Source organism: Trichoplusia ni, chromosome 13 (assembly GCF_003590095.1).
Source record: "Trichoplusia ni isolate ovarian cell line Hi5 chromosome 13, tn1, whole genome shotgun sequence".
In the NCBI taxonomy this organism is placed as follows: domain Eukaryota; kingdom Metazoa; phylum Arthropoda; class Insecta; order Lepidoptera; family Noctuidae; genus Trichoplusia; species Trichoplusia ni.
The window spans coordinates 10,758,094-10,777,938 of record NC_039490.1 but is presented as its reverse complement, the minus strand read 5'-3'; the positions used below and the strand labels follow the sequence as shown (position 1 = coordinate 10,777,938).

At 35.7% G+C, this 19,845-nt stretch overlaps 2 protein-coding genes across 2 annotated transcripts in view; one reads left to right on the top strand and one right to left on the bottom strand.

Moving 5' to 3' along the window:
* The window catches only part of LOC113500034 (fatty acid desaturase 1-like), a 30,479-nt gene that overhangs the window by 1,010 nt on the left and 9,624 nt on the right, over positions 1 to 19,845 (bottom strand). Inside the window, exons 2-4 of the mRNA XM_026880681.1 lie at positions 3,085 to 3,242; positions 2,297 to 2,410; positions 103 to 228 (exon numbers count right to left, since the gene is read on the bottom strand). Coding sequence (XP_026736482.1) covers positions 103 to 228; positions 2,297 to 2,410; positions 3,085 to 3,242 — 398 coding nt within the window. The remainder of the gene's footprint in view (positions 1 to 102; positions 229 to 2,296; positions 2,411 to 3,084; positions 3,243 to 19,845) is intronic.
* LOC113500033 (prothoracicostatic peptides-like) overlaps positions 7,547 to 19,845 on the top strand; it is a 45,354-nt gene continuing 33,055 nt past the window's right edge. The window contains exon 1 of the mRNA XM_026880679.1: positions 7,547 to 8,238. The gene's annotated coding sequence lies outside the window, so the exon portion shown is untranslated. The remainder of the gene's footprint in view (positions 8,239 to 19,845) is intronic.

Genomic DNA, 19,845 nt, shown 5'->3' with positions numbered 1-19,845 from the left:
CGAAGAGAAGTACAATTAAAGAAATATATTTGAATATGTAAGTAAGTCTGTAGGTCTTCGTCTCATTACCAAAATGGACAATTGATTAACAGGTATACTCACAAGTGTGCCGATGACGAACCTCTGCAGCAAGGTGTCGAAGACGGCGGGCGGCATGCCGGTGGCGCGCATGGCGGCCGTCGCGTCGCTTCCCGCGTACCGGCTCAGCAAGCCCGACCCGCCCGGGTGCTGGGGACACGAGACCGGGGTTAATATTGCGTTATAGTACAAGTTTTTATAAAATTTAATCATAATGTGTATCTTACATTAAATATCTTATTTATGTGACAGGTAATTCATAAACTAGATCAGTATATCTCTTATTTTTAAATAATTAAGTAATTAAAATGACAGGCGCAGACGCCATTTATAAACTTAATTAGTATAAGTAGGTTTAAAACTTATGAGAGCTTGTAGTGGGTCTATATGATATGGACGTATATGTTAGTTGTGTTTTGTATGTTTAAGTACGACATACTTGAATAGTAAGTTTAAAACAAGATAATCAGTTAAGACACAGCTGTAAATTAAATGTACCTATGACTATTGAAATACTTATTTCTCTAAAGAAAAGTTTAATTTACTTACGATCATTAAAATCTTCATTAAATCGTAAAAATATCATTATCTGTGTACTGTATTTTTAACCTATTTACCTTGTCATTTTAATGTTTTATTTAAGCAAATACAATTCGTCTCTGCTCACCGTGGTTTCATTTATCAAACAATTGCCTTTTTGTGGTCGACATTAATTACTGGAAACAATTAAATGTATTCGTAGAGTTTAGTGTAGCATACGTATTATGTAATGTCTATATAGTTGGTCTATTTGTATCGAAATTCTAACGGCGTGAGCAAATATGTATCTATACAACCACTAAACATGTATGAAAATATAGGCTTGTGTTAAACCCTATCACAGATAAACATAGCTCATAAGGCAGTGTTTTTATCAGAGACTAGCTGTTGCCCGCGAATTCGTCCCCGTGGGTAGAAGATATAAGTTATGATTTAAACCTGCCCTATTTTTTCACATTTTCCATTGTATCTTCGCTCCTATTAGTCGCAGCGTGATGGTTTATAGCCTAAAGCCTTCCTCGATGAATGGTCTATTCAACACAAAAAGAATTTATATACTAAATTACAAATATAAATTACAAACATCAATTTGGACCAGTAGTTCCTGAGATTAGCGCGTTCAAACAGACAAACAAACTCTTCATCTTTATATATTAGTATATATCAGAGATGAGCGTGAGAAATGTGTCCTACGAGGACATGTAGCGGAGCTGTGAATACTTATTAATGTGCAGTGCAATGTTGTAACAGTATGTTATATACCTCGTTACATATCAATATTACGATTTTAGATTATAAAATTATAACGTTGTCCTCAAATGACAAACAGAGTTACATCAATAGATAACATTTTACCTCACCGCTCCATAACCTTAACTTCTTCTAGAACCAACCGAAAGTGTCAAGTAACTTTACTCGTAATTGAACGGTTGTACCATTCAATTTAAATATCTTGTCTTTAATACCGAGGTGTGGGCGTGATGCTGTATAGGCAGAAGTTTGTGTTACTTCTATAGGTAAACCTACGTCGCTCTGCCCACACTCTCTCCGCCTACGCATTTGAACTTTAACTTTTGACTGAATGCATTTTGGTATATCTACATATTTTGAATCACAAATTGATAAATCCATTTTCAATTTTATTTTTGCAGAATAGTCTTGATATAGAGTTACGATTAAAACTTCAAAGGCAACTGCAGACCTTAATATTAATTAAGCAAGTCTGTGAACAAAAGAAGGCCCAAACACAACTATATTGAATTAGACTAAGACAGCAAAAAGAAAAGGCTAAACGGCAGTTATAATTTACGTTTAATTTCGATAAGTCACGTGACTGCTTGATGGTTCAATACTCCGGACCAACCCAATAGTGTCAGCCCTCGGAAATTACCTACTTGTCTATAGACAATTTTACTGAACAAGCTAAAAACACCCTTATTCTTAGTATGAAATATATGTCAATTTTTTTATGCTCGGCATCTTTCTATCTCATAAGCATCCGACCAGGCGTTCATCATCATCATCGTCATCACCCTACCCTTTTCCCAACTATGTTGGGGTCGGCTTCTAGTCTAAACGGAGTCTAACTAGTCGTACCACTGTTTTACAAACATCGATACCCCTTAGTTAGTCAGACTTTCTAGCTTCAGGCTTTCATCATATTTGTGTATATACTCACGAACTTGGCGAAGTCGGTGAGGTCCAGCACGAGCTTGTTGTAGATGATGTAGAGACAAGAGCGGCCGCGGCCGGCGCAGCGCGACACCTCGGCACGCGTGAAGTGACGCTGACTCTACAAAGTAAGGAAATATCCACTTAATTGAAATCAGAGTTTGGTATATTATATGAATTATTATAACAGGTATATTGATAACAGTAACTGATTCCTTAAGACAACGCTTTTCTGTCAAACTAGGTGATATTAAAAAAAACCATCCCCCAAAATAGGTGTGTCCCGGGCACAAAATCCTCTCATATCATTTTTGAACATACTTTTGACGACAATCCTAAAAGGCATAACATACATATATTCCCATAAGTATTTTCCAGTTTTTCACAAAGGAATTGTTTATAAATAGGTCTAGGTAATGAGAAACATAGCAGCTATCTCATAGATTGATGGTGTGCCGTGGAAGCTACTCGAGCGCGGCGCGACGCCCACTGCTGGAGAAGTGGGTGTCCCGGTAATGCACTGGTATAACTTTATACTAGCACATACAGTGATCATGTTATACGACTTTTCATTTTGCGTAGGCTTTTTTCTGCTCTTCTTTTTTTGGTAGTCTAGAAATAGTCGCATAAAATCCTTTCCGCAACATGTAATTACATTTCCAGCTCTTTAAATTAAAAAGAAAAGTCTGAAAGTTGGCTGAAAATATCTTTTCATCTGCAACGTTATTTTTCAAAGACGCTACATTTTATGTGCCTCATAAAATCGAAACTCGACTATCAACATAATCCACATACCTGTTTAGACTTGTCAGTGAACTGGGAGAAGTCCTCAACACTTCGGGGAAAGTTGTCGGTCATCTGACCCTTGGCCTGTTCTGCTGCCTGCCCGAACGACTGCAGCCCACCACCCAGCAGTTTAGTAGCCTCTCGAGTCGCTGCTGCCTCCGCAATAACTGAAACAAGAAGAAAAAATAAATTACTATGCTTAATTAAGTTACACCTGGATAAGGAATGTTGCCGAACAAACATTTTCCACCTCCATTATATCGACTGAATGATAATGGGCGAAAAGAGAATCCGAAATTTCAGCTTTCGCTCAGCTTCTCTAAATTCATATCATGATGATAAAGTAACGTTACTAAAGTATTCTCATTCATACAATCGTGAATTAGTTCAAAGACAATGCTATACCCATAAAAACGTCTGCCTAGTGTTATCCTAAACTAATAAAGTTTTACTGTTTAACCTAACCACCTGTTAATTGGCGTAATATAGCAAGTAAGGGCGACACATCACCGTTCTTTCTTTTTTTTTGTTCTTAGAGCACTACAAAAGCAGAAAACGCTCGCTACCTCCTTGACTTCTCTCTTTGACAGCTGAACAACGAATGTCTGAAATATGTGAAACATATCCTTATAAATCGTTCATATATATACATATACTTGTGTGGCGCTTGTCTCATTACCCACAATGGCGGAACAACAGCCATCAGCATCGCTCAGCTCACATCGTAATGTTCTAATCTGCTCTGTCAACATGTGGACACACCATTTGTAAGACACACTTGTATACTCTTCAACCTTGTTCTACAGATTGTGTTTTGTTTGTTCCTAAATTATAATCTAAAAAGTGTAGGTATGAGTGAATGAGGTCGAGTGGCTGTCAATTGTTTTATGTTAAGCAGGGGTCCTGTATGAAGCAATACGAATCTTAGACATTGAAATTAAAACTACTTTTATGAATTTTACCGCGGTTTAATTTTAGATTTTAGTTCCCGACGTTTCGACACCTTTGCAGGTATCATGGTCACGGGAACAAAAATCCAAAATTAAACCGCGATAAAATCCGAAAAAGTAGTTTCATTTCAATTGTGCTACAAGTTATAGAGGTGTAACACATTAGTAATATTGGCATGAAGTTTGATGTGTGTTGAGGTGTTATTTGCAGGAGAACAGTAGGTATACGTGGTGTATTAATCCAACCACTTAGGTATAGGAGATATGACAACCATTTAATAAATATAAAAATAATGTTATTTATCGATCTTCTTTAGATAACTCAAACTAATCGGTTACAAGTTACAAGTAATGATATCACCTGAACAGCATACCAACTTCTGATTAATCTTTGAACACTAATAAATAATGTTAAAAACTATGAGAACTAAATCATGAATAATAAATAAATTGTATCAATATTCAAGATGGCGGCCGAGTCAGCCATTTTATGAATTAAGTCATTAACTTAGTTTCGTAAACCAGGATCATTCTTTACCGAATAGAATGCTTGTTTGGAGAAAAACAGTTTATTTCCATGGCCTGAGGCGGTAATTGAAATGCGACCCAGTTTCAAGGAAACCCTGTATATTTCGGAATGAACTACTTTTTAAAAAAAAACATAAACACGTTATGAAATGAAGAGCTGATACCTTTAAATGTTCCTTGAGAAACTATATAGGTACTCGTATATTTTCATACAGACTACATGGTAGCAAAGGCCTATTTACTGTAATGTCGTAATATTGAGCGTAATTTCCCAATAGGCTATAACAAAGCTAAGATAGACATTTTTCATTCAAAAATACCAATTTGTCTAGAGCCAGGTTTATATGTCTCGTATTATATTAACAAGATACTTTTTATCGATGTATTGACCTTATTTTAACGCGGCTTTGAAGGACAAGGTGAGTCTAACTACAAATATTCCAAAGCGCCAAATGCAAAACGGTAATGCCCGCCGACGACAGCCTTTTACAAAAAAAGGTTATATTTAACGCATGGATCTAAATAACTATCTGCAAATAAAACAGTGAGCAGTTAAAGAAAAAACATCAGACCAAATATATAAGCCTTCTTAAGGTAATCTATACATGAAACTGTATTCAAATAAGCCCGAGTTGTTCAACCACAGAGTCTATTCAATTTACTTTAACAGAACATTAATACAAAAAAAAAATAGCTTTACAATAATGATTCCCTATAACGACCGTCAGTCGCTACTGCCCCCAGTCCACACAGCGCGGAACAAACCGCAGCCCTTTTATACCGAGGTAGAGGTAGTGGGGGGGGGGGGGTAAAGACCGGCAATAATTGGAAAAATAAAATATTTAATCGTATGCCATAACTGAGTCAATTGGGTTTAACTGCCCAGACTCAGCACTCAACAGGGCTGATACTTTTGGTTTGCTTATTGAATATTAATCTTAAGTAAATGTAATTTTAATATGAGGCATGAATTAATTCAACAAATATTGCATACGACAAGGTATTTTAAAATGTCACCAAAAATCATTCATCTTAGTTGTAACTACAAACTATCAAGGCAAAGTTAAAGAAAACATTACGTTATTCCGTAAATGAAAAAAAAAATACAAGTGTTTTTAATTTTGTTTGCAACACACACAACACACATCGTCCATTGTATATCGTTATGTCAGCCCTAGCAATGTATCGCGTAAACCGAAAAGTGTAACAATAATAAAGTAAGGTTAACAGCCGTCGGTAATTGACAATAGTTGTCGGAGAGGCGCCGCGACCGTGCCCTGCGACCTAACGTCATGCCCTGACTCTACTTGATGGCCTAAGTAAAAATGATTTGAAAAATCCTGATAGCCTAAACAAAGAGAGAATTAGAAGTATTATGCAGTAAAACTTTAATACAAAGGAATTTAAGTTGAGGTTCAAAAAATTGCATTTCGTATAAGTAAATGATGTTGAACAGTTGTAATTCGTAGCCCGTAGCAGCTACGACGTAGCAATCGTGGAGTGAGCTTGCAAACTAGCTTATAAAATCTACTACTTTGCTTCTTACACTTCTTATTAACCAAGGATCTTATTATTAACATTTAGCTAAGTGATTTAAAAATGACTTTGATTTGTGACTTTGAAAATAATATTGGGTTAAAGTTAACCAATTAAATTATAGGCCTTACGCCTACGCGTCGAAAAGAATCCGTTCGAAGCTATTTTTGCTCAAAGACAATAAGAGGTCATTCATACGTACAATGATATGGCATTTTGTTCACAAAGTACATAATTTATTCCAATACATAAGTTAAGGTCAAATATGAGTCGTAAGTACTAGTTCTATTTCTGATCTGACTCAGATACATCACTAGTTAAATCTCTCAGTCTTTATTTCTGTTTGATATTTTGTAGATGTATTAGTGGATTCTATAGTGGAGTTAAACAAATAAAAGATAAAGAGAATTGGTTCTGCCGCTCTAAGTGAACTACGGTATCAAAATTCTGGACTTTTATGCTATTGCACTAAATACAATATGACAATTAAAAAGTATCTCTAGTAGATATATATTCACTTATTTTATTTAATCCTTTCTTGTTCGATAAAATTCCAGCTTTTAAGTCTAACTGTCTAATTTCATAAACTAAGATAAAAAAATAAACAGCTGAGATATACTCTATAAAACACAGTATAATTTCCATGAGTACTCCTAGCTTCCAATCTCTACACACATGTCTAACAGTTCTCGGTCGCGGGGCATAAACCCGCACTCGTAACCGAGGACAGCTGTTTAATGTCCCACTGTACACGAGTGTCCCAGAGGAGTCTTCACTACCACCGCTTAAAGAAAAACTATTGTAGGTGTGGAAAAGGGACGCAGCTCTATCTTCTGTAGTGCGTCCTTTTCTCACAATGGCTTGAACTTCACAATTGCTTTTTTTTAAAGAGTTAGTAAGTTGCTTGTAACTCGTCTCTATACAGTATTATTATGATAATTTTATATCTACTGTTAATGCATATTATAACTTTAATAATTCATCTATAAGTACACTGACAAGCATAGTTCTTGCTAGGTTACAAAAATAACTATAGATATTGTATGTACAATCTATCTAAATCTTGTTTTTTTATTCGTTCACGAAAAAAAATAAGCAACATGTCTAGTCCTGGATCAGGCCGAGCTATTTAACTGTAAATTTAAAAACTCTATTTAAAAATTTAAAGTGGGCTCTACACTTTAATCAAACCACAATATAGGTAATTTCATATATTACAACCTATCCTAGAATTGTATTTTTTCCTTTCTAGTTCATTTCTTTAATCTTTCGCATCTTTACTATCATCATAACAGCTTTTCATCGTCCACTATAAAACGTTTTCCTTCCAAAAGAGCACTCACGATCAGTCATCAAGCATCCACTGCCTTCCACTTATACTTATGTTCCAAATTTTACAAGAATGTAATTTGTTGTCTCTACAATTAGGAAAGCTATAACAATGTCGCGGAAAAGTTGTTAACTCCTTTTGCATTATTAATGTGGAAGCCTCAGACTTAAGCTGTGACTTTAAATTAATTGAGGTGTAAGAACATTAACTGTTATTACAACTTTGGCAGGAAGAGCCTGAAATAATGATGTTGCTGTAATGGCTGGAAATTAGACCGAAAAGGTTGATTAAAACTATATTTGGGATTGAAAAGAAAGAAGTAAAATACTTTTTGCAAAGTATTGAAGCATGGCAAGCCTGTCGATTCGTTATGGAAAGTAAATGTATTTTACGATGTTCGGAAATGGTTGTAGGGTGAAAAAAACAAATGGTTTGTTTAGTATAGAGCTTATTCTATTTAATACTATTTGGACATAGTTTGGCAAAGGTTTTAGTTTCGTCGATTTTGATTTCTAGTAGATTGCTTCCTAATGCTTTCTCCACGTGCTACGCTGCTTATATTTTTAGTTATTAAGAGCTTTTTACCCATATGTCCAGTACATCAGCGAAGTTGGATGACGTCACGCGGACGTCACCAGCTTGCTGTCAAAATGGGGAGGAGTTGCGATCGGGAGGAGAGCGCGCTGGCCCCGCCCCTCGCCCCCGCAACGCGCCACCACTATATATAGCTGCGACCTTCCGAAGCTCACCAGTCACCACCGCAGCTCGTAGTCAGACGCTCGTCGATTCACACTCAAAACTTTACGTCGAGTTATCACGGTAAGTGTAATGTTTAATGAAACGAATTTTCCCGGTTGTTTTATCGTCATAGGGTGCGTTTATTCGTAAAAATACGTAAAAATCATTATCAGATTTTTTGTCGAAAGATACAGCTATAAATGAAATTTTTATGGACGAAAGAACTTTGAAAGTATAATATTTAAACTTGTAGGCAAAAATTATGACATTAATGCCTTATTTCATCGGTGGATACAAAAATCAAAAGTCTTATTATCATAAAATATTTTTTTGGATTCTAGAATATCTATATAGTGAAAAATACATCATTAGAGTGTTGCTATAGGCGCTTACCATCTTTTCTATTGATATATGTACTTCTTAAAGCTTTTTAACGACAAACTCAAACAAAATTGGCGTCTAAGTAACTTTGAATGCTTAATTTCGGAAGTAATTTATTAAAGGAATTAATTAAAGCCATGTTACGAGCTTGTTAAAGTTTTGAACGAACATTCTTCTCTTACATAACTTTACAAATGTCGCACAAAATAACAGAAGTAATTTCCACACGAGAAACAATTTTATCAAACGAATTTCTTCATATAATGTGCTACGAGCGCTACGGAAATGTAACGCGTAGCACGCGCTACGAGCGACGGCGTAGCCATGTTACTCCTTTTTCAAGGCTCGTTTCTTATTACAATTTGAAAAGTATTTCATATCTTTGTTTGTGAATACAAAATATACGTTTTTTCCTTTAATTTGTTTTTTTTTGTAATTATTATTTTTCGAATAGAAGTTCGGTTTTGACTTCAAATTACTTTCTGAGTTGCAAAATCGTATAAATTTCAAGATTTTTGTTGAAAATTATGAGAATAATTATCGGACAGGTCTAAAGTTAATTAAATTCGATATCGGAGGGGTCCAGCGCGGCCAGTCGGAGGCAATAGATTTAATAAAGCCCATTATTACGAGCACGCCACTCATGCTGCCGCCCTTTATAATTTTATTTCTAAACTTTTGAAATCAATTGTTATTGAAAGAAAATAATATGCTTCCCGGTTTCCTTCCATTCATATTTTCCAACCTATTTTCTTGTTTGAGTGTCCACGTCCAGAAAAACGCTATTAATAAATACTTTTAAAACTGTTGAAATAAAATGAAATACTGCTACTAAATTATTTTAGTAGTAGGAGTAATTTATTAAGTACTAATTAAAACCTTTTAAGTCATTCGATATGAAAGTCTAATTAATAATTACAAAAGCTGACTCTCCTATCGCTTTTGAATACCGACGGCCTTGTTTCAAATAATAAAACATAGCTTTATGTTTCGTTACTGTAAAAAAGCGTCTTAACATTGTATGTTAAATCATTCCGCCGGCGGTGTGAACAGTGCATTTCATTTTGTTTCTCTGACGAACGCAACAACACCGACGGCATCTTATACCAGTTCGCAGAATACTAATAATGTGACACATTTATGGAAACAGTAACAAGTAATTGTGACAGTTCTCACTTCTTGGAAATCCACTTGTTTCGCAGTGAAGGAAATTGTTTTAAACAATCATTTATTATTATGTATAGTTGTTTTCTTAATATGTCAATAAAAAATATTGCAGCCAGTGTCATATCATGATCCTGGTGACTCTTGATTTTTTCTATAAAAGTTAGCATTAAATCTAGAAAAGTTTGACTTTTAGATCGAAAAATAAACTTATTAGTTAAAAAGTACAAAAAATATTTAATTTATCATAACTTTATATTGGAAATTACTACAAGCATTAAAATTAAATCTAGAAACTTCTCAGTTTATCTTTCAATCGAAAAATGAACTGATTATTTAAAAAGTACCATACATATTTAATTAATCACAACTTTCGTTACATTTGATTGTTTATACCTACAATCACAAGAGCTCTCTAATATTTTAAACAATATGCGCGCCAGACCGTGGCGTAATAAAATAAATCCTACACACGCCGCGTAATCCGCGCTCACAGTAAATTAAAAGGCACATACGATTTGTGTGTCACTTACAATTAGCTTTGGAATGAGTAATATTAAATAAAGTTTCATCGGGTAAATAATAAATGTTACAACGTCGTTTGTACATCGTCACCCCACGTCTTTAACGCATGTCTCCAAGTAAAATTGCGATTTTTAATATAAATTAAGCTGTAAGTGCCCATTGTGGCACCAAGGTACTATTTACCTGTATCCAATCCTGTACTTATGTGGGGTGCAATAAAGAATATTTTATTCTATATGTAAGAAAATTTAGAAAGCAAACTACAACTAAATTAATATGTAAATGGGAAACATATTAATACCGATACAAAATACTATTCCTAAACTCTGCTCTTGGGAGGGTTAAATACCTCTTTTGTTTTTGTACCAAAATAAAATCATATCATTTTGTAACCAACACAGCAGTTTGACTCGTCCCCTGGCACCTTGCCACGGTAGTCTCCCACATGCAACACTCGACAAGCCCCGACATCACATCTGTGCCGACTTGTTGCACCTCAGCATCGCCTCATTACAAACTCATCAATTATCTGTAACTGTTACTATTTATGCGGAATATTATCATCATATTCTCGCCACAACTTTTTAGATATGCTCTCCTTGCAATAAATATGATTGAATGTTAACTAACTACACGTACTATTTTAGGGTAGTTTGTGTTAATTCTAAAGATAGTCCTTTGTGTAAAGGTAGGCGATGAAATGTTGTGTATATTTAAACGAAACTGCAAACTTTTTATCTGATTATATTATCACATTTATATGATACAACGGTTCACTCACGCGTATGCATTTTGATCGCCCGACTGGTTTCGGACAGTATAGGATTCATCGGCGATCGAGCGAGTTAATTCATTTTAATATACATTAAAACCTTAAAATGTTGTGAAATAGTCAAGAACCGTGATCATTTAAATAGTACTTCATTAAATAAATAAAAAACTTGCGCAATCAGCGCAAGTACCAAAATCAAGAAACTAACACGGATGCTGTTTTAATCATCTGTCATGTTAGAGATTGTTTTTGTAGTAACAAGATCTTCTGATTCTAGGCAGGTCAGATGTAAAGTCATATTTAGATAATTTACATTTCGCTCTGTACTTAATTTCCTCTAAATCAGTGAAACTTTAACTTCCTTAGAATTTTAGTACATCCTATCTCGCGGTAAAAAAGTTTTAAATCAGGAGATCAGTCATTCTTCTTTTTTTGGCTTAGTAAATTCTACAATTTAAAACTATAAAAACGGTTGGATCGATTTTGATAAAACTTAAATGGAGTCACATTTTCAAAAACGTGTGTTTTAGATTTTTTTAATCAGTTAATTATGAAACATAGACATTGGTAGCGGTCACTCGTCTAACAGGTTATGATGGTAGCCCGTGCCTTGTAGGAACACCCATACTAATGCTTACTCAGTAGTAAAGCATGACGCACGTACTCAAGTGCTCGGAGTTCGTTGAAGTAGCGACCAGGCGACTGACCCACGGCTTCATCGCCGATACGTGACTAATTACAGACAAGGACTCATATTTCCATCTCACTTTATGCCTGACCTTTCTGGCCAACTTACTCAATATTCCGAATAATAACGAATTAATTAAAATTAAGATCTTTGACTGAAATATCAGTAAAGACTTGTTTAAGTGTGTTTTCACTTAACCTTACACATTAAAAGCAGCGACACTGCATGGATAAGTTAAATTATGAAGATATTCTCGATAGAGAATGTTAAAAGACAAGACAAAGGCACGCAACAATACCCAAATTACATCGAAACGTGAAATACATAAAACAAAACACAATTTGAATGGCACACATTATTCTAAACAAAAGATATCCAACGTCTTCAACAGCTCTTGTAATCCACAAAACTGTTCACTCGCAGTGTTACGAGTAGTCTGAGATACTTCACTGTAGACGCGGACTCTTTGTGCGTTATGAGCACGTAATGTACTCGAAACAATTGAAAAACGACGCCGCTTTGGAAGTGACACGTATTATAGTGGTACAAGGAAAATTTTCGGTTTAATTGGTTTGTTGAGAACAATCTGCGTGATATCCGTCAACCGCAGGCTGAATAACAAGAGGCTGTAACTGTCCCACTGTTGAACAAAGTATTCTTGTTACATAAAACGTTTAACACTTAGTAATCAATTAAATAAAGTTTTTGACGGACGACCGGCAACACTTGGCAAGAAGTTTGGTCCCTTTTTTATAGTTAACTCGCATATTTCTCTATGCCTAGTGCTGTGTATGTGTGTCATATAGCCGTGGTCTGTAAGGCTGGCTTACGACAATGGCCGAGGGATTAGGCTTCGACAGCCGATCGCCACTTAATCCTCGCTGCATAACACACGAGTGAAGGTACGCTCACACGTCACACGTCACGGCGCAAGTAATTAGATTATAACCCTTTATGACGGTGCAATGTCGATAATTGTTTTAGAAAGGTTTACTCACGCGTATTCATCGAGATCGCACGTCTTGTTTTAGACCCCATCGCGTATGAACTTGTGTATTTGAAGAATGATTTTTTAAACTGTTGTGTACTTGTGTGCCATCTTGTCAATTCAATATTAACTTAAATTTGATTTATTTATTTATTCTGATATTTTGAATAGCCAAACAGGTCTCAACAAATTTACATTTAAGCCGCAACGGTTAAAAGTACTTGATAATGGAGAGCGCGGGTTCGAGTCCGGGCGGGTAACGAGCCCACTTAGCATTTCAAATTAATTTAATCTCACTTTAATTCATTAATCACGGGGGGCGTGGCCTCTGTTATTTGTCTTATTTTATTTTTCTCGAATTCTAAATGGAAATTAGCGGGAGCTGGGCTTTCAGTCAATTATAGTTAAACGGTCGTGCGATGGACAGTTTTATGGTTAGTGCTGCATTTTATGACTCAAAAGGCAGGTTGCATCTTTTAATGGGGAAAGCGGCTTCACTTTGTATCATTCAAATAATAATACATAAATTCTATTGGCTATGTAGTAACTTTGAAAAGACTCTAAGCCAAAACAAAATCTTAACAAAACGAACAGCAAATCCCTAAGGTTATTTAGTGTTGTCGAATAGTATCGATAAGTATGTCTGCGAGCAGGGAACAGCACTAGCGACTTCGCCACAGTGCGGCGCGGCGCTAATCGATTTACACGAGTTTTCAACTAGCTGCGACTCGGAGCGTGTGAAATCATTCAGGAGACGAATGGGAGAGCCAGTGAGCCGCGGAACATACAAGTTAAAAGTTCTTGAACCTCTTTTGAGATGCTTCTTATATCACCATTTTACAGCGGCGAAGTTATTTAAGATATTAGAACGTTTTCTCTAATTTTAACTTAGAAATTCGTTATAGCAAGCCGAATAAAACAGCTATACACCGTGATTTTTTAGGCGTCTTACAAAAGCAGCCCAGTTTATGTATCCAATGACTAGAACACGTTCATGATAAAAAAATAGGTATTTACGAGATTTGAATAAATTTAAAATGCAATTTTTATTCAATATAATGATTCGTAGTTTTTTAGAAAAACGGCTCTGTTGCGAGCGCGGTCCGAGCCTTGTAACCATGGTTAGGGGCGCAGGCGGCGGCGCTTTTATCATTTTTAAGAGTATATTTCAGATTTCTCTTGTTTAATTTTTCTTCGTACTTATCATCTTAGTTGATGATAAAAAAATAATAATCGCGCCTAGGGGTATTTTATGTCGGATACATGAACTGGGCTGCTTTTGTAAGACGACTAAAAAATCACCGTGTATACGTAGGTATTTAGTATGCCAAGTCACTATTGTGAATACGTACTTTGGTCTGATAACACTATCTTAACTTCTTTAACGGATTATTTTATCCATGTTTAAAGGAGCTCGTTTTACTGACTCAGGCCCGAGAACAGTCAAGTGGCGCGTGAACCGTGAACTAATTGATCAATCAGTGTTAGAAATCATTTTGTCATTGATTCCACAAATACAAAGACATGGTTTATTACTCGCGATCAACTCCACGAAACTGAACCTCAAGAACTCTCTATCTAAATATGTATATAACACAGATTCTTGTATATAACTTAGTGTATGTTACATAATATTAAGGCAACATTTTCTCCGTCATATACGACCTTTTTGTTGTCTTACTGCATCATTTTACTTGACAGTCGCCTATTGAAAGCAGCTGACAAGCCTTTGATAGCGCCTTCACGATATTTTCATGATATTTAAAACAATAGAACCTCTTCAGCTGATAACGTAATATGTAGAAATAACAACATGCAGACAATGTTCTCGCGATACACTTTTGTTTCACGAAGATGTATGAAACGTGTGATAATTTCAAAATTTAGAATTTTTAGATTTTATTGACTTTTGTTAAAACGATTTCATTCGATTGCCATTTTTTTTACCCCCATATTTTTTATTTATTGAATGTTGTAAGGTTAAATAACTATAATTTTCCTTCCGTTCTAATTCTGTATTTCTTCAAACACACTTCATATTACCGCCAGCTTTTGATTCACAATGAACATTGTTACTCCAGTCGTCACAAAGGCGTAGCAAAGCCAGCGGATCACCAATCGCTTGCTCTATACCACTTTGTAAAGATTCAGTTCAAAGGCTTTTATTTGTTTATGAATGCAACCGACCCGATCCTATTGTGATGTCACTCGTATTATATGAATCATTTTACAAAGGGTTTTCAAAAAGATTCAAGAAATAATCGTTTTTAAGGATTTTTCATCCATTATGATCGAAATGAATTGTATTATCTGACTTCGTAGCAAGTTAGCGAGTGCTACGAAAATATATTTTTCGTAGCGATTCGATGTGTAAGTGCTACGCTAGTTACGAGTTTTGCTATTCATGTATTAAGTAAAGTCATATGATTGTTCGATGTTTAATTAAACTGAAACTTGTAGCTTGTTTAACATATAGGCTGATTCTGACTGCGTACTACTGTATGCTTCCCCAATGATAACAAGTAACGCGGAACAATATTGTTTAGTAAAGTTGAGATATAAATAACAATTGTACCAGAAATAATTTCAATACAATCAAACACCAACTTCCTCCCTTGATTCTCAGGAATCAGTGACACTTGCCTTTATATAAACTACATAACAACAAATAACAGTTTCAAACCATAAGTAAATAACTACTGAACTTGACAAATTAAACGAAAATCATTTGACAGCCTACCTATACATATGTACATACATACTATAGTATTAAAGTTATGTAATACATATTGCAAAGAAGTGAGGATCGGGACTCCTTGTACCAGACGAGGTGTCAGTTGGACAATAGCGTGATGTCAATTAAAGGTTTTCATAATGTGTATTACATATGTATGTATGTGTATATAAGTTGTTTATACTCAATTATTAGTTGGCTGTATGTGTGTGTGTGAAAGTAATTTGTTGTTTTTTTTTTAAATTGACTTGTTATTTGTTTGGATGTACTTTATGAATTTATGGTAGTAAGGTTGCAAGAAGGTTGGAGACGTGCTTGCATATATGCATTTTTAACATAGACACATTAACGTTATCCAGGGCATATATTTTTAAATAATACATTTTGGAGTGTGATGTCCGTTCTCCATCGTGGGAATGACATTTTGGAATCGTGATATTAAGATCCTAATACTTGTAGAATATCTATACTTTTTTTTTTATTAAATGGGATCAGTGTAAGTTTATAACACTACACTTTTTCAGTTACCCTAGAATTTCAATTTCACAAAAGATTTTGATGATGGTCATATCTATCGTTCCACTATGCGAGTAAAAAGGCTGTTGTATTTCAATATAGTCCGGGAGCCGGTTATTAAAGAGCGAGTGTTTGCCGAGCGAGCCTTTGACTGTCCATACTCGATACAGATCAGACGATAGCCTCCAGTTTTACAAAGCTCAGCTATGTTCATAACTATTTTATGAGATACATTTACATTTTTGGTTATTTTACAAAGATAAGTTTGGACTGGACTTTAAACTCATTGGTATAGTATGCTCTAGATAACAGTATTTGAGAACTGTGTTTCCTATTTTTTTGTTACGTTTTAAAATTGATTGATCGATTATTGTAATATTTTATTAGCAAGTTGCTGAGTTAAGAAAAATAACTAGAAGATATTACATCACCCGAAAATGCTAAGAACCAAGTAATACAAAAGCCAATATTACAAGCGAAACTCGATTTAATTGATTCATGTCTCACGAAAAAAAAGAACGCGGGCGATCCCACGGGGCCTAGCCAGTCTTCAGTAAAATGGTTTTCGGTATTTAATCAGAAGACCCTTTATTCAAGCCACTTTAACATTTCTGGCATAAAATCCACGTAAAATACAATATTCATATTACAATGGCTTCATAACATTCGTTTAAGGGAAAATACCCTTTGGAGGGCCCTTAAGGACCTTCGCCCAGCCATTCGTTCCTCAGTACTAGCCCTTAAGGATGACGTGGGGGAAATGTATGTAGTGCCTCACGAGGTATATGTAGTGGAAGTGTACTAAATAAATATGTGAAGCCGAGGAAGGGCTAAATGATGACACAAGCTGAGGGTAATGGTGCGAGGATTGCTCGCCGGGATGAAAACATAACGTGTATATCGAAATAAACATTCGAAAATGTCCTCCACATAAATATTTTTAATTTGTTGCGAGCACAACAGTCTAATGAAACACATATTTTATGTTCCACTTAAAGTACCAGCCCAAAGCTTTTAAAAGAAAATAATCCGTAAGGTTTCATACCGCAACACAAACGGCAGGTTTAAAGCCACTTAGAGAACATCACAAAAACTTGAGTAAATCATTACGTACTAATAGCGTCATGAAGCCGGCTCGGCGAGGTTTCATTAAAAAGTGCCACCAGCCGTCCCGGGACAAAGAGTAACGCTGGACAAATCTGTCCGTGTCCACATAACACTGTTATCTAAGTTAAGCATAAAATGGAAGGGTTTAAAAGTTTCCCGGACGAATCCCCGTAATGAGACAGTATCGCGGCGCGCCACCACCGAGCGCCGCCGGCCGCGACACTCGCGCAAACATTCACATCCAATTACGGCTCTCAACTCGCGAACTTTTAAGCTGGAGATGTAAAGCAGCGATGTATACAGCGCACAGCTTTTCGCTAATGAAGTGGGCGGTTCATTAAGAGGGCACAAGTATTTTTCTTATTTCCTGCGGTGACTATTAAAATTTCTATTCGGAGCGCTGCGGCCGCGCTCTTCTACTTATTTCTTAACAAAAAACTTTTATCTAGCCGTGCAGGGTAATGAAAAATCCTCGCATTGCAGCGTTTAACCTACTAATGTGGAGCGAGCATAATACCGTGTTATTTAATTTAAAAGTTTGTTTTTAATTTTTAACTTTCGTCCAACTATTAAGAGAATTAAAATCAATTAAATTATAACTCAGTACAACAAATTAGGTTTTGAGTGAAATATTCGAGACGTCAAACTGGATTTGAAGTTTATTATTCAAATGAAGAAAATTAATATCAATCTGTGAAGCTGTTCACTTAGCTAGTAGTTTGCCCCGGTCGGGCCGGACACGGACAAAGCGGTGTCTGTCTGTCTCTCTCTGCAGCAGCTCTAAGCCTATTGTCTCGGAGCTCACTCAGTTCCAAAGGCAATCGACCCACTGAACCGAAACGCATCGCTTGTGTTTCACTATCAGAAGCCGATCAGTATGCAAACATACTGCTACTACAAGACTACTTTAATATCACGGAAAAGTCTAAGTGTAGACCAATTTGGTGAAAAACAGAAAGATAAAATGAACTAAGAAATATGGCATCATCCATAAGCGTCGCAAAAATCAATTGCAAATAGAAATCTTTTTTATCATTCATTGATAAAAATAAGTATTCCATCTTCCCTGCTGGCACTATTTACTTCCACAATGAATTCAGTAGCACGCGTCATTATGGCACATCCAGAGCCCGGAGTGGTGAGCTCCGGCACAAATTAAATATTATCCACAATTCTAAAATGATGAGCGAGAGAACAATAGCCGGGCTTTTAACGACGCGCGACGGGACAGTCTGAATGAAGATGGTGACGAAATATTTTATTATCGGTTCAAGTGAGATTATTATATTTTTAATTTAGTTTTTTCTTAATCATGCCTTAGTTGATAGAGTTGTAGGACATACATTCATTTGTTCTAAATATGAGTTCAAAACTATTTTGAATGAATATGATAATGTAACTATTTTTCTTTTAAACTATTCTGACAAAATAATTATTTTACTGCTTTAATTTGTTTTCATTTGTCTTTAGACTATTTTTTCTATAAAATACTATAAATCTTATATTACTTTGACTGTTTCGAATCTATGAATTTATATACTACGGGGTATTTAAGAATATCCTGCCTCCACAGCTCACTATTCACCAGTACCTACAGCCCACAGCGCACGTACCGTGCAGCGCTCCCAATAGCACTATTATCATCCTCTATTAAGTTATAAGCCGTTATGAGCGTCAAATGAAGCCATCGTATTACCATACCGGCCGCGGATGATTAGCTCTCCGCTATTATGCTGGCCTGGTAGCTACGTGAGGCCACTGCTAATGCCGGACAAACCCGCGTAATTTAGTTAGTATAGTTGTAACTAATATAACTAAATTGCTTTGATTCAACTAGCGAGGTGTTGTGACACTGTTCAGTAGTCGTGGAGGCCATTGTTGTAATGAAGAGACCCGTTTTGTAGAGCTGGGTATGTGTGCTAGGTATCTAGTTATGTTGGACAAAGTTCATCTATTGAAAGCGAATGTTTTAATTGTTCTCCATTAACTTTTATGTTTGGAACCGTTTAATTTTCTTCTTTCTTTTATTTCCTTACCCTGGTAGGTTTTATTTAGCTTTCGTACCACTAGCCCAGTTTATATCAGAGCCTATCCTGACTATACATACACAGCTATAGGTAATCAATAGACTTTTCACCAACAAATGCAAGTCAACAGATTTTCCGCTAGATTTCTCCTCCAGTCATCTTTATCAGTTAAAACCCCTTCGGCTCATTTAGACTATGCGAGAAATTTCCGCCAAGTTATAATACATTGCGGAGTCGCGCAGTTTGGTATCAAAACTGAGACAAGCATCGACGCCAATGTACCTCAAGTGCACGAAATTTCTCATATCTAAATAAGCTTTTAGTGATAGTTATGTCTCGTGGCGTCGTCGCCCGTGTTTGCTGAGTGTAACTGGTTGGCTCTTGTTTGTCCTGATGCCATCAATCTTGTCGCCTGCCCTACATACCGACAATAGACCTCTTCGCATATTAATAATTAGATGTTATTACATGGTCGGGATGACCAGAAGGTGCATATAGTTTTTTTAATGGTTTACTAATAATTAACCACAATTCTTTCAACATTCACCCAAAATCTTTTGAGTTTTTGTAAAGTTTGCACTATTATTTTATTAAAAACTAAATTTTAGACTCTTGCGGTCATTCATAGATATAAAAAACATATAGTTGTTTTCTGTACAGCATTTAGGTTCCATGACTTATCTCAGATATCGGATTAATTGATTTACCAAAGATAATTTAGTGTACCGAGCATTGTCGTGGTAGTTATTGAGAAGACCTTATTTTTTTTTCTTTCCACGTAGCTGT